Below are 15,126 nucleotides of genomic sequence, written 5' to 3'. Positions count from 1 at the left end.
AACCCCTACAGATGAATGTTGTTGAACTCCTTTAAATGTCAACTACAAATCCTGTGAAAAACTCTTCTCTAGAGATGTTCAAATGCATTTCAGGAGATACATAATAGGGCAAAATCAGCTGATGAATGATTGTAGATTGACATATGATCATTATGCATAAAGGTTGTGTATGTATAGATGTTTGTTTGTGTAAATGCTAAAGATACCAAACTTAGAAGCAAGTTGGATTCGATTTTAATCTGCTGTTTCAACTGTGAGCCTTGGTGGAAACCTTGCCTCGTTGTAAACACACTGCTTCGCCGATTTGACCCAAAGTGACAGGTACACCTTGACACAATGATGTGATAAAAAGTAAGCAAGAAATGAATTCCTCACAGGACTGCAACCTCGCCTGTGAAATTCTGCACCTCCCTACATGCTCTTTCGCCACCTGCTGGCTGCCTGTATTAAAAACACGAGACAGATGAAAATAGTATGACCAGTCAAGGTTGTTTTTAATGCGGTGTCATTCTGATTCAGGCTCTCTCCTCAAATCACTCCATTACATTGGATTAAAACATTAAAAGAAGGATTATAAAATATTTTAGGGTTTTTATTTTTGTAAGACACTTTAGAGACATTCCTGAAAGGGAGAACAAACGATTTTGGTTTGTAGCACATTTATGCCTGACAAGAAAAACAAATTATTAAGACTACATCAACAAAAAATTTACAAATCATGAGCAAACAATATAAACAATATCTTATATATAAAACATAGCAGGCGTAATAAATATTACACATAAACAAAACTAAAAGTAAACAAAGTTAACCTATTTGGTTTGGGCGACATTTGGAATAACGTTATAGGACTTGAAGCTAAATCATTGAGCTGAAAGCTAAACATCAGTGTGAATATTAACAAGATGTTTTTTTTTTTTTTTTTAAATTTTATTTTAACTCCTATTAGGCTGATATGGAGAAAGCCATTCAACTAAAGTCACCTCTGCATATTCACTCAGTACATGGATTATCCAACCCAAACTAATGTTCAATCTCTTATTACGGTTACCATTTTAAAGAAACACAAGACGTCAAATGTCTCTGGAAAAAAAGGTGCTCCAACACATGGAATACTTGAGTGAAGTCTTCTTTTTTTTTGCTCCAATGACCAGGTTCTTTCTTGTGCATTTTGTGTATGTGATGGTTTTAATACATTTAGGCCTCTGGGGTGACTGCACACTCAAGCAACAGTATACTTTAGTGCAGAAAATTTCTCACCACACTTTCTTCACCCATACTCAGTCAATACTCAGAGTCCTTTCCTCTCCTTTGCTTGACAGGAAACCAACTCATCTTCTCGTTAGTTCATCATACCAAATGGCATTAGTTCAACCATACGATTAACAGTTAGGAAGTAAGTCCATCACTAATAGTGATCAATATACTGATTGAAATGCAATATTTTATGCTCTGTAAGCTGGGACAATCACAGCAACTGAAAGCATCTTTCTATTCTGTCGTTTGCTGGATCACTTGTCTTTGGGTGCACTTTTTGCTGGAATTCTACTGGCTACTCAGGTCTCCCATCTTTGGGCATGATAGCATATTCACAGGAGATGGAAATCAGTTTGGTTCAGTCAGGAATCAAGGACCACGATTCATTCGCTCAAAAACGCACGTTCAGTCACACATTCAGACATTTGCTGTCACGCGTGCACAAACACACACACCCACCCACACACACTCACATACATGAGGACACAAACGGCAAACAATAAATGCAATACAATAAATTGTGTAACGGTAAATGTAAATTCACTCCGTAGTGATTCTTCTATTTAACAAAGATAACTGTGCAATATTCATTTGTTTTCTTTTCTTGAAGCAAACTAGGAGTAGTACAAATGCTAGGAAGTCCTAGGTGCTGCTTTCATCCACATCCAGAGGGTATTTTCAAGACTTGGTGCCCCTCTATTCTACTCCGATAGAGGAGACGGAGAAGGTGCTTGGCTTCCCCATCTGTGTCCCTCGATGTCCACCTCTTCTCCAATTCGGAGGCAGCAGAGATTGTACGACTTTTGCCTGAAGGCCCCATCTCCTCTGTTTGTGTCCTCTCTCTGCAGGGGTAGCACCTCCAAGCCTTGCACACTCCACAGTCCACCTTTAGGTCCCAGCCCCTTAATGCTACTTCCGTTACAAAGTGCAAGCAGTTAATGTCTCCCCGCCACTCCCCCTCCATGCAAAAAAAATAACCGGAAACCAATGCAACAGCAAAAAGGATAGTTTTTTTTTTTTTTTGTTCAAATGCAAAAATGGTACGGACAGTGTCCAAAAAACTATGGGAAGGGAGAGGGCAGTGAGAGAGAGTGCATTTGTGTCTCAAGAAGTTCAGTCCATTCACGCAGACTCAAAACTAAGTGTTGTTCCTTATTGTGGCCACATGCCACTGGGTCAGAAGCCTGCCAGAGTGGTTATACCTCCCTAGAAATAAAGAAAAGATAAACCAACTTAATTGATATGTTATCTAAAGTTAAAACAATTAACAAAATTTGGAGATCATTAAATTACATTGGCGTTGATGTAAACAAAGATACTGCGGTGTTACTTACGAAGCGGTGAGCGTGGAGTTGAGGACCAGAGTGGTGCGTATCCTGTAGAGCTGGGCTAGTGTCAGCTTCTTGTGCTGCTGGGCTGGAGACTTCTTGTTTTTTTGTGACCTTTCCCCTGGGCCACCACTGGCTGTTAACTCACACTTCCCATCCAGGGAGGCAGATGGTGCTGTCTCCCCGTCTGAGCTGTTGCCTTGAGATTCATTATATGGCCCAGTGAGGGCGCTGTGGACACGCCTGGCCTCGGCTTTCCTCAGGGTAGCACTGAGTTTGTCTGAAGGCATGCTCATGCTCAAGTAGTCTTCTGACTGGTCAAGGTCATTCGAGAACAGCTCTATGCAGTTTTGGCTAAGCTCTGACAGGCTCCTACTGTGTGCCATCGTCTTGGCAATGTCCATTTCCCGACATTTTGTTTGGTCCCGGGTATCAGAGCTGAGTGTATGTGTGCGGGATGCGGGGGTTTTCTCATGGAAGCGCTGCAGGAGATTGTCCTCAGAGCGGGACAGGGTCAGAGTGGACGGCCTTTGGAGGCAGTGGAGCCGTGGCTGAACGTGAGGCCGCCGCCGGGGTTTCGAAGACTGGACTACGGACAGCTGGGATCCCAGCGATGCTGAATCCTCATCCTCTTCTTCTTCCTCCTGCTCTTCCTCCACCTCCTCTACCTCTGCTTCTTCCCGCTCTACCTCCTCCTGGCCTTCCTCCTTCTCCCCCTCTTCCTCCTCGGTCTCCTCTCCTTCGCTTTGGCCAGGCCGTGACTGCAGCTCTCTCAGGAGCGACTCAGGTGAGAGGGTACCGTAGGCACTGTCCATGGAGAGAGAGCGACACTGCGGGTCCAGCTCCTCACTGGCAGGTCCCACCTCCTGATCCTGTTCTGAGTAAATACCAGAGTGTGGTCTCTGGGGGCTTGTGGACTGGGACTGCTGGACCTCAGGCCTTTCAGATAAGATGGGCAAGCCTGAGTTGCAATCTTTCTCACCGAGTCCCCCTGGGTCTGTGTTGGGGGTGGGTGTTTGTTGGTGTTCTCCGGGTTCGTCAATCTCCATCACAGACAGGGTCTCGGTAGAACCATCTGATTGCCTGGAAAGAGAGGATTAGAAAGTGTCACGGTCAGTTCTACATACATATCAAGGCGCATCGCTGAACTGCATACAGATCTATCTGCTCAACTGGAAATCTGTTCATGTACCTTTAATTGATAATGTTTTGAGCTTGCCAAGTGCATGAATGGAGCTCTAAATGTTAGATATTTACTATTTTCTGTGTAAACCTAAGATTAATGTATATTTTATGTCTTAGAATATGTATTTTAAACTGTTGAGTTGTTTTGAGCTTTGTTTTGAGCTGGTCACAGTGCCAGGATACAACCAGGTACCTTGTGTTCTGCGGGTCTTTGTGTTTCAGGCAAGGTGAACTCGTAGTGGAGTTGCTGCTCTCGTCTTCTTCCTCCTCCTCTTCCTCGCCCTCTAAACGCTGCTTCAGACTACTCTGCTGCCGGAGGACTTCCTCAGTACGAAGCCTCTGGAGCTGGTTCTGCATTACGACACAAAAAAAGGCTCAGTATGCACAAAACAGCCAAGGGCTTACATTTTTTGTGATTTAAAGTTCAAATTTAATTCTGTCCTCTGAGGCACGTCACCAGTTTCCATGTGCAAATCTCAGAGGTCTAATGAAAATGACCTCAGGATCACCAACCTGGACATTGCAGATGGCATCTATCCAGCTTCGCCCCTGGGTGGCGCTGTTGGCTTGGAAAGTGTACGCTGCCACTGCACTCTTGAATTCATTGAGGTAGATGAGGATAAATGAACCTTCAGAGACAAAAAGCAAAAGTTAGTAAGTCAACATTTCTTAGATAAACAGACACAGCATGTGCAGAGTGATATTTTCTGTTAGTCATTTTAATTTCAGCTCGCACAGAAATGTTCAGCAGCTACAGTTAGTTACCTAAACTCACTACTTTGGCTTATCATCACACCACTCACCAGGGTCTTTGAGCTCCTTACAGACGACATTGTGAATGAGGAGTGGCTGGCGGATGACTTTGACTTTCTCCACTCTTTTTACGGGTTTGGTAATGAGCAGCAGGTCCGTGAAGAGGAAGCAGTAGACGTCCATCTGATGGGAAAATACACTCATGTCAGTGCTGACAGAACCACACTTAGTGCTTTATACAACTATACAGCTTTTTATGTGGAGTGCAGAGCGACTATAAAGCAAACATGGCAAACCACAGCCATTTCGTTTTAAGTAGACTATAAAGATAAGACCTCATCATGGCGCCATGGTGTTTACAAGCAGTCATAAGGAGTCTTATAGCAGTCACTCTTACCCTGCTGTCTTTGCCCTCTTTCATTCTCAGCGCTCCCTCAAGATGGAGCTGTCGCGTCTCCTCTGGTCTTATACCTCTCATGGGAGCCATCAAGTCAAACCGGTTGTATTCCCTAAGGATCTGAAAGGGAAAGCAAAAGCTTTAGGACGAATCTCAAATGACTTCTCATTTCCTATTTCAAGAGCTACAGAGCCAGGTGAAGAACTGAGATGTCTGAGGAGGATCATAAAATATCAAGTGGTGCTCACCTTCTCCACCTCCTCACTGCTGCCCTCTACAGCTTCATAGGAGTCTATACGGGCAGAGATGGTGGCCAGCTTCTGCTGCTCCTGCCGCTGCCGCATCTGGGAGTCCACGCTGTTGATGAAATCCTCCACGGTGGCCACCTTGATGAGAAAAAATACACATCAATATATTCGTTGTCAGACCACTGGCCTGGATACGCTTTTAAGAAACCCCATTAATATGTAGTGAACACTGAGATGTATTTTCATTCATATCGCTGCCAATATTTGCTCCTGCCACCTTACCATGCTGTTGACGATGTCGCGGGCTGATGGCTCGTCTGTCTTCTTGAGAACACTCTTCAGTAGGAGGGGATATTTGGTCAGTCTCTGGTGAGGCTTTGCCAACATGTCGGCCAGCTTCAGACGGTTGCACTGCTTATTGGTCTCTGCCCACTGATGAGAGCCAAACAATGACAGAAAACCAAACACAGACACTGAATGAGCCAGCAAACAGATACCATCTGAAGAATCCCATGCAGGAGTTTGTCAGCCCTGGGATTTAATGTCGGTCGTTAACAAGAGAGTACTGACCGTGACGTAGATCCTGAAGAGCTCGTTGTCCCTGAGAAGTGTGCGCATGTACTCCATACAGCCCTCCTCCTCCATGCAGTAGCGGATATATGGTTGGAACCTGGAGCCAAACTGAACACGCAGACATAAACACAGACATGTGTCAGAGGTATTACTGGCATTGCCACAAGGAATAAATTATTTACTTCAGCCTCCTGACAGTCTGTAGCTAACACTGTATGAGAGGCAACCAGAAATGTTATGGGATTAGTTAATAAGCAACATTCCTGCTTACCTATTTTTATACAGATATTACAAATGAGGAGACAGACTGTCTAGCTGAGTCCTAAATGTGTGCATTTACACACACACACACACACACACACACACACACACACACACACACACACACACACACACACACACACACACGCACACACGCACAGTTTTCCAGCTCATATTCTGGTTGAGGCGCCATTTGACAATAGCTTCTTATATGTATTTTCATATCTTGTTCACAAATAGCCATATCCAGGGAAACGTTACACAGGCTGTTAACGCCAACAGTAAACAGATAAGGTGTTTACATGTCTCAGTATAATGGCTGACATATCGTAGCTGTCATAGTCTAATTTTTACTGGATATAAGCTTGGTTATGGTAGTCAATATACTGCATTTACAAGAATCAATATTCAGTGTGCACCTCATGAATCTCATTATGACAAAACTGAGGTGACATAGACCAAAAATGTTGTAATGTAATGTAATGTTGTAATGTTAATGCTTTTGTAAAACACACTTATTGAGTGTTGCCTCTCTACATTCTCTGATGCTATGCACATTTTGGCAGCCATACTGGAGGTCCTGAGCGCTGCTGAGCAGCAAATATGTTAACAATCGGTTGCCTTGCCAAATTAGCGGATGATTAGTTAACTAGCTAATAAGATCCAAAAAACATTTGTTGAGATTAACTGAACTGATTCTTTTTTTGGCTGGAGTAGAGGCTGACTTCAGGGCTAAAGAGGATGTGGTCTAACAACTACCCTAAATCCGCACCCAGTATATTTAGTATTTCCTAGCCTGGCTGGTTGGTTGCTGGTTTATATTTCATCTTTTTTCTTCTGTTTTAATTTTCTTTATTCAATTTTCCCTTTAATTTTGGGTTTAGTATACATTTACCGTGTGGCTACAACTCACCGTTCTGAAGCCGTGGTGGAGGTCAACGGGGTCAAGTAGAGCCCTGGCCTGCCTGGCTTTGTTCAGGGTGGGCAGCATGACCTGGTTCCACAGGGCCGTGTGGAGTCGGACGATGTCCTGGATGTTGCTGAAGAGCTTGGTGGGCTCCACATCAACCAACAGACCGCTCTCCTGCAGGTTCAGCAGCCCACACAGGAACAGCTGGCAGGGGCGACAGAAGAGAGTTCAGCACCTCTAAATACTGGAACCTCAAAAATTTTATTCTCATAAACTAAACTGAAAATGTGAAGTGAGACTAGCACAGTGTTAGTAGCACTATAGCAACTTTTCAACTAATTATCAGTGAGTGGTGATAAACTTACTAACCAAACTGAAGCATCCAATGTGATGTGCTCACGACTTACATCAGTATGTTATTTTGTGTGTGCACAGTAGCTCTCTTTGCACTTACATCAGTGATGACTCTGAGTTTCTTTATGTAGGTAGCTTCAGTGTGCAACAACTCCCATATTGCCTCTTGCTGGTGGAACTGGCGCCTCGTTAATGCCTGCACACACAAATTGCATTATTATCATTACAGTTATACACACACACACTCAAACCACTATGCACATCATGAGACTGAGTACAATAAAGTTAGAGATTGTCAACGCAATGTTCTTGCACAATATTACATTAGGCCACCTACGCGCTGAGGTGGGAACATGGTTACAGTAAGCAAAAAAACAGAAAGCTAGGAATGGGCGTTTTCATTTACATAGACAAGCCTGTTTCCTGGCAACCTAAACGTGATGCGACATTGACTTTAACGGCAACCATAAAGAGTGTTATCAGTCTCATGCTCAGGGAACTAAGAGTGAAGGGTGTTAACAGGAAGCAGGACGCATGGCTGTGTCTCCAAACTCCCTGCTCAATGTGAATTACAGTGTTTGAAGTGAGTAAGAAGGGCTTATAAGTGTGCTGGAGTGTATCCCCGTAGGTAATCAGACACCAGAGTGCCAGAGTTTTGCCATTTGTATTAGTTCTTGATCTGATTTCCAAATTGGAAGTCAGTCTGACTTTAGCTTCCGTTAGTTTCTAGTAATTTTTAAACTTATTTTAGATTTTAATTATTTGCATCAGCTTGAGCTGTAAAGGAAAATGTGTCTCCACTTACTGCTACCAGTGTGTCCAATGTTGAAAAAGGAGTTTCAATGCATTTATCAGTGTAATGTAACTACATGTAACATTTGGAGTTGAATGAAAGACTTAAATTAAAATAACAGTGACATTTATTTTTATTCTGAGTAGGTCTGGTCCTTCAGTAGCTTTTGCATAGATTTAGTTTTGTTTTCTTATTCATCCCAGTGTTGACTGATTCTGGGTGTTTCTTTAAACACTACATGCTCATATCTTCGTTCGTCTAGGTATATAGGAGCATGTATTTCTGTCTGTGTCTATTTGCTTTACCTCTGGGTTGTCTAGTAGCGTCTGCCAACTGTCCTCCAGGGTCAGGTTGGTCTCCTCCTCCTCCTCTTCCCATGAGTCCTGGTGGAAGGAAAGCTGCCGTGGTACCTTGGGTAAGCCAAACAGCGTATAGGAGTGTAGCTTGTTCTGGAGCTGCTCCACTCGGTCCACCTCCTGCAGCGGAGGAGATGAGGGGAGGTAGGGAGAAAGCGAGACAGATGATTACAAGCACGTACCACTGGAGAGCAGGAACAAATGTCCTGAACAGAGAGGGCCTAATTAGATCAACAGCATGACAGCGAGGAGAGAACCGAGAACAACTGTCAATTTCTGTCTTTTGTGCAAGCGCTTATTGTTACATTCAAACTGTAAGTCAAGATGAGCCGGTGTATTAGCATATAAATCCTCTCTCTACTGGCGCCTGAATTCTTAAATTCACTGGTAACTGCTATTCAGCCTTTTACTCAGTCTGGTGAGCCTTATGTAGTTATGAAAATGAGCTCTGTGCATTGAGACCAGCTGAACAATAGAAATGGGGGAGTGGGGCAAAAGCTATATAATGGAGGAGTGGGTCACACTTTAGACCCATTTCAGGAAACCTCTCCAAAAAGCACTGATCTAGGTTCAACATTAGAGTGAAATCACATGTGTATACATTTCACAATAGTTTTAAAAGGGAGTCTTATCATGGATTACCACTCTTTCATAGATTATATGACCATAAGGCTCCAGATCACCCCTGCATTAAGGAGGGAGCAGGAGGCCAGGTCCCAGTGGAGGGTCCCTGGCCTGGCCCTGAAGGGGTTAAGGGGCCAGACGGGGTGAATAGAGATGAGCTGGTTGCTGACAGGTGACTGACAGATACTGTCTCTATCTGACATCTGCTACCATGCAGGATGTGACCTCAGAAAAACACAATGGGCGCACGTGTGTGTGTGTGTTTGTGTGTGTGTGTGTGTGTGTGTGTGTGTGTGTGTGTGTGTGGGCGTATCCCTATTTGGTTGACTGTAAGCGTGTGTGTGCTTGCTTCATTAGGATGAAATCACATGGTTAGTGATGGAAACTGTTGTTTTTCAGTTTTCAGTTTTTGTGTAAATGCTGGAATTTCATCATTTACTGGACAGAAATTAAGTGAACTTTGCTCCACCTACTCCAGAGCAGCGGGATGTCTTTCTTAGGAAGAGTGTCTGAGCCAACAAGTCAGGAGGCTTTGAAGGGAAATGATCTCAGTGGGGCTCAGTGGATATGGGCTTCCGACCCCCTCCCACATGTTCTTGCTACTGTTTTGTTTTGTGGGGTTTTTTCTGTTTTATCTGAGGCAAGTCTCGGAAGCCCGCGACAACTATTACCATTTCTTTGTTTGAACAGGAATTACAAAGTTCTCCGATTTGTTTTCACTGCTTAACCAAGTATTGCAATCCAGGGCTGCTGTATTTCATTTGACTGTCTATGTCCAATCAATGGGTCTCTTACCTTGCCAAAAGCCCCTGCTCCTGCACTGGAGCTGAAGAAGCCACTGAAGCGGCTGGCAGCGCGGTTCTTCCAGCTGTCTGGCCCAGCTCCGACACTGGGCAGAGAGCCACCGATCTGCCCCAGACCATCCGGGGTTGGGATGTTCGTCTCCCCCAGGAACGCTGTCATGTTCTTCCTCTGCCGCGCCTGACCCTGCAAGGTAGACAGGAGGCAACCAACATTTACGTCAAGTAGAAGCAGCCATGAAGGAAGCAAGGAAGAAAATGAAAAAGAACGAGTTGGACCAGTGACATCACCTGGAGGGGGAAAAAAAAACTTTCCGGCGAGATGGATGGAAAGTGAGATAATGAGGGAAAATAGATAAATACACAAAGACAGGATAAACAGGAAATCAGAGGGGAATTCAGAGTGAGCGGTGACATCAGCATGACCGTTAAACCTATCCTAATGGTCATTCGCTCAGACACAAACAGGAGAGGGAAGGAATGCCACTTCCTCAGAGTGAATGCTCGTTACATCACAAGGACTGAGCAGGAGGGGAAAGAGGTTGTTCCATACGAACAGGCGGCCGGAGTCTGGCCATTGTTCCAACTCCATTGTTACCCTGTCAGCAGGCCCTGCCGTGCACCTTCACACATGCAATCTCAATCCACTTTACGAGCACCAGCAAAGCAAACAAACAGGGGCCACCCCAGTATCTGAGGAAGCAGTTGTTTTTGCCATTGGAGTGTCAGTGCCAAGGAATCTGCTGGTGGGGAGTCAGTAAAAATCAGGCCACTGACCCCCCTCTGACACACAGTGACAAGGAACACACATTCCAGGACACTGACTGTTAGCCGAAACCGGCGACATTCTTTCAGAAGAAATTCCTTCTCAGCAATCAAAACATTTTGGGAAGGTGATGGTCTGTTCAATGACAAAGACAGACAGCGAGGCCAAACCACTGTAAGAGCTTAAAGATGCATCCTCATGAATGACAGAACCAACAGTGGTGATAATGTGCGTGCACAAGTAGACTGAAGCGAAGCACTCGAGTGTGGCATTATTATGTCAGGCTGTGCATCACAGCGATCAGTGGCAGACAATCTTCTCAAACCTCTCCGATAAACACTTCTTAAATTGTGTTCCAAGTGTGTGCATCAACTGAAATGTAAATGTTACGCATAGCTCTGCCTTTGTCTCCCATTTTACGAAGAACACCAACAAACCTTTGTAACGCTACTTAACAAGAGTAGTGGCACACAAATGGTCTATTCAGTGTTGGACAAGAACATAATAAATGTGTGTGTGTGTGTGTGTGTGTGTGTCTTTCTCAAATGAGTATGACAAAGGAGACTAGCTTCACTGCAAATTTATTACTACCTTTAAAACAAAAACAAAAAAATAAAAAGGCAGAGGAACAAGAAGGGCAATTCCCTCCTCCAAATTTAGAGCTGCTGAAGTGAAAGGGAAACAAGTTTGGGCCTGGTTGGGAGTTTTTCAGGGGGAATCGGGGCCAATCGGTCAAGGACACAGGTGTCAGGAAGTGGTTAGGGGCTCTGCGGACAAACGGGGACGGTCAGGGTCCCCTGCTACTGACAACACACCGCTGGACAAACTAATAGAGCTGAAGCCACACGAGCTTAGCTCAGGAATTCTTGGACAACTATGACAATATGGGTGATGATAGATGAGCCACCAAGTTTTTTTTTTTTTTTTTTTTACTGTTGAAATAAAATATGAATGCAGCATGAAATTATAGGATGCAGTAGATGTTGGAGCTTTACCACAAGGAAACACTAAACAAAATATCCAACCTGACTTCCAAATATGGGATTACAGATGAAACAAGCAAACATCTTTCATATCCTTTTGCCAAGAAATTAGTTTCTAAAAGAAAAATAAGCTGAGGAGGTTACTTTCCATGGGACATACATATTTGTATATGTGTTTGCCGAGAAAATTGTTTCTTAAAAAAAAAGAGAGAAAATGAGGTAGTGTAGAGGGTACCATCACTTTCCCACCATAATAACAGTACTCACCATTGAAGCCAGAGGCATGTCAAAAGAAACAAAAACCATCCTAATCCCTCAATTGGATTCATGGATTGCAGCCCATGCTGAAGCCAGCTGCTGTGCTCTCTCTCAACTTCTAGTTTCCCGTCCGTCTCCCTCCACCAGACAACACGCACATCCACACAGTCTGTGCACAGTCTTGATGCCAAGTCTGAGCAGTCTCAGAAGTCGACGACTCCAACAAAGTGGGGTTATTCCCCCATCAAGAAACTTCTAGTGAACATCAGCCTTGAAGCGGCCCGCTCCAGCCAACAAAGTCCCAGTTGCTCCCCGGCACAGCGCCTGGCTACTACGTCCTACCGTCTCTGATAATCCTGACCGCAGGCTCCCTTTGAACTGGGACGTATCTCTGCTCTGTCCCACTGTCCAAACAGTCAGAGGTGAAGCCCACTCACTGAGCTGCCCAGCCTGCCTGCATTTTGCACAGACACTGGCCTGATGTCATAGCAACCAGGAGGATCCTGCCCCATTGTGTTAGGCAGGAAAGAGGAGGCGGGGCCTCGATAAAGAGAGGGCGATCTGCATGTAAGGAGGCGGAGTCAGTGCAACAGCTTGTAGGGGGCTCCCTGGCTCCAACACACATCCTGGTGCTCTGGAGATGCCAACTGCTCCTCTGGTGTCTCGTCTTTTGTTTAGCCACCTCTGACATCCCGTTTCCTTATTAACCCCCCCCCCCCCCCCCCCCCCCCCCCCCACCACACACACACACACACACACACACACACATGCACACACACACACACACACACACACACACACACACACACACACACACACACACACACACACACACACACACACACAAACACACACCCACACACACACACACACCACACACACACACACACACACACACACACACACACACACACACACACTCAATTTTGCCCTCCAGCCCCACTACTGACCACTTATTCCCCTCAGAGCTGGGTTTCTTTTTCCCTTAAACGCTGTAATTCCCTCTTAGCAGGGTTCTTCTTGGGAATGGGAATTTACCCCACAGTGGCAGTAACTGTAAACAACACTGAACGTCATGTACAACTGTTTGACATCAATTGTTCCTTGACTGAATAGTATATTTTTCCCATTCCCAAGGATTAGCTGAATATACCCAGAAATTACAGCTGGAAAAAACATGCTATTATTGTCTTACAAAACAAATAGTAACAACAAACCTGGCTTGATGAGGAGTTTCATTTCACATTTTGATCCATTACATGCAATGCTATCTTGCATTACTCTTTCGTTCAGAGACCTTTGAACAATGCCATGCTTACTGGCCAAAACAAGGAAAGAAACGCCCGATAAGAGCCAAACGGGAAATTCCCTTTGTTTACTTGCTTGTTTCAGCACATTCAGTATGCTGTTTATGCCCAGTAGATAAGATCAGGCACACACCTCCCTTACTGGCAGACACTTGAAAACACTGTGATGATTATAATGTGGGTTGACCAAATTTCTGTGGGTAGCAATGCTGATAAAGTAGCCGCAAATGTGAACCGAGTGTAAATACTAAACAGCTGTCTAAGTAACTGTGTTGACAAGATTTCTCCTTCCCCTCCTGTGTAAACTAGTCAGTCTGGAGAGTGTGTAGCGAGACCCTGAGCCTTCTTTGTTACAAAGCTGACAGCTCTGGGAACTGGGGCTGGTGCGGTGGAGCTAAAGGGGCCCAGCCAGGTTAATGATATCAAGCCTTGTGTCTGCTCAAAGCCTTATCTTATCACCCCCGTTTGTGGCATTAACCTTGGCTTGGAAAAGAAAAAATCTTTAAATGGGAAGGGATTGTATTAAAAGTAAGTGGTCACACAGAGCAGCGTCACCCCCGTCTCTCTCTCTTCCCGCTGCTACTGCCTTTGTTTATGTTGGTCACCAGATAATGACTCCCCTTGATCAGGTGGGTTGATTAACGATGGGAAAACAGTGTAACACTGATGCTCCTGAAGGCATGGGCACCGGCGCATACACACAGGAGAGCGCATTACAACTCGTGCGCACCCACACACACACACACACACACACACAAACACACATCACGTGTCCACTACCAGGAAACAGGAGTTAAGAGGCATCCCCCGGTGGTCAACACACACAGCACACTTCAAGGCCATTTGGTCATTTCAGACCGCTGGCCTTGCTCCAATAATCAAGGCCCTGCTAACACTACAACAGTGGAACAAACAGAGGCTTTCAGCCCGAGGTGAGATACGAGAGTTGTCAAAACAATCCTACTATCACTTGACCCCCATTCCTTTAGCCACTAATTGTAATGAGACTCCAAACATGTCAACACTGGACAAAAGGCCTGCCATCACACTCCTCCCAATATACAGCCACTCAGCCATACAGCCACACAAACTTTTAATGTTTCTCAATCAAGCAGATTAAATTAATGAAACTGAAACAAAGACTAAAAGGTCTTGTTTCTCTGTGACTGTGCCACTTATTCACCGCATGAACCAAGCTTTTAAACTCCACATATGTCACTGCCGCACATATACATCAAAAAGGTGTCAGTGAAGCCATCTCACCTGACAGTCAGTCGATATTTCTGTTGTGTGAGGAGGTGGCTCGGGAATCTCTGCGTCCACACGCAGCAGGTCCCAGCTGCGCCAGGATGAAAGACGACCAAACCGCACCATTTCCTCCACCGAAACAAAAAATTTCCAACCCTCAGGCAGAAGCCCAAAGCAAAAGGTAAAATGAGAGAAGACTTTATTCCAAAAAGTCAAGTAGATTCCATCGTCAGCACTGCAAGCTCCAGAAGGAAGCAAAGGGCTCAGTTGCAGCTACTTCTCCTCCTCTGCCAATATGACAGTTTCTGAGTCGCTGATTGTGCAGGTACGGTGCACCGTGGGTCAATGGTCACACACACCAATCATAAACCACCCTGCGCCCTGTATCCACCCTGCAGTAATCTCCCAGCACAGGCACTAGGGGAAGTGATTTCTCTCTCACACACCAGAGCACCACTCGCTCTTACATTTACCTTACTCCCACAGATACACACCTTCCCCTTCACAGCCTTCTCAGCAGGCCACCCCAAGCTTGTAGCTCCTCCCACTCTCTATATGGAGAAGAAGTAATAGTCTCACCCCACCCTGACTAATTAGTTTGACTAGACTGCAACTCCACAAACCGGCTAAATTTTACACATCCATTCTGGACAGGCTTGATTCATACACCTAGCATGCCTGTAGCAAATGCTTCATATGTTACAGCTGCAGAATTAATTGTGTGT

At 44.9% G+C, this 15,126-nt stretch overlaps 1 protein-coding gene across 4 annotated transcripts in view; it reads right to left on the bottom strand.

The window, feature by feature from the left end:
* Nucleotides 1–576: 576 nt before the first annotated feature.
* plekhg5b (pleckstrin homology domain containing, family G (with RhoGef domain) member 5b) overlaps nucleotides 577–15,126 on the bottom strand; it is a 62,373-nt gene continuing 47,823 nt past the window's right edge. For 3 of the 4 annotated variants that reach the window (XM_030055457.1, XM_030055460.1, XM_030055459.1), the window contains 13 exons: nucleotides 9,835–10,026; nucleotides 8,365–8,535; nucleotides 7,367–7,462; nucleotides 6,916–7,116; nucleotides 5,739–5,849; nucleotides 5,451–5,600; nucleotides 5,169–5,306; nucleotides 4,921–5,040; nucleotides 4,574–4,706; nucleotides 4,284–4,399; nucleotides 3,964–4,121; nucleotides 2,592–3,668; nucleotides 577–2,463 (listed from right to left, as the gene is read on the bottom strand). In XM_030055457.1, the coding sequence (XP_029911317.1) occupies nucleotides 2,454–2,463; nucleotides 2,592–3,668; nucleotides 3,964–4,121; nucleotides 4,284–4,399; nucleotides 4,574–4,706; nucleotides 4,921–5,040; nucleotides 5,169–5,306; nucleotides 5,451–5,600; nucleotides 5,739–5,849; nucleotides 6,916–7,116; nucleotides 7,367–7,462; nucleotides 8,365–8,535; nucleotides 9,835–10,026 (2,673 nt within the window). In that variant the 3' untranslated portion in view covers nucleotides 577–2,453. Of the gene's footprint in view, nucleotides 2,464–2,587; nucleotides 3,669–3,963; nucleotides 4,122–4,283; nucleotides 4,400–4,573; nucleotides 4,707–4,920; nucleotides 5,041–5,168; nucleotides 5,307–5,450; nucleotides 5,601–5,738; nucleotides 5,850–6,915; nucleotides 7,117–7,366; nucleotides 7,463–8,364; nucleotides 8,536–9,834; nucleotides 10,027–15,126 lie in introns of those variants that run through there. The other variant, XM_030055458.1, reaches the window with a different exon arrangement.

Source organism: Myripristis murdjan, chromosome 7 (genome assembly GCF_902150065.1).
Source record: "Myripristis murdjan chromosome 7, fMyrMur1.1, whole genome shotgun sequence".
NCBI classification, from domain to species: domain Eukaryota; kingdom Metazoa; phylum Chordata; class Actinopteri; order Holocentriformes; family Holocentridae; genus Myripristis; species Myripristis murdjan.
The sequence above is the reverse complement of the archived record's forward strand: the minus strand, read 5'-3'. Positions and strand labels throughout refer to the sequence as shown.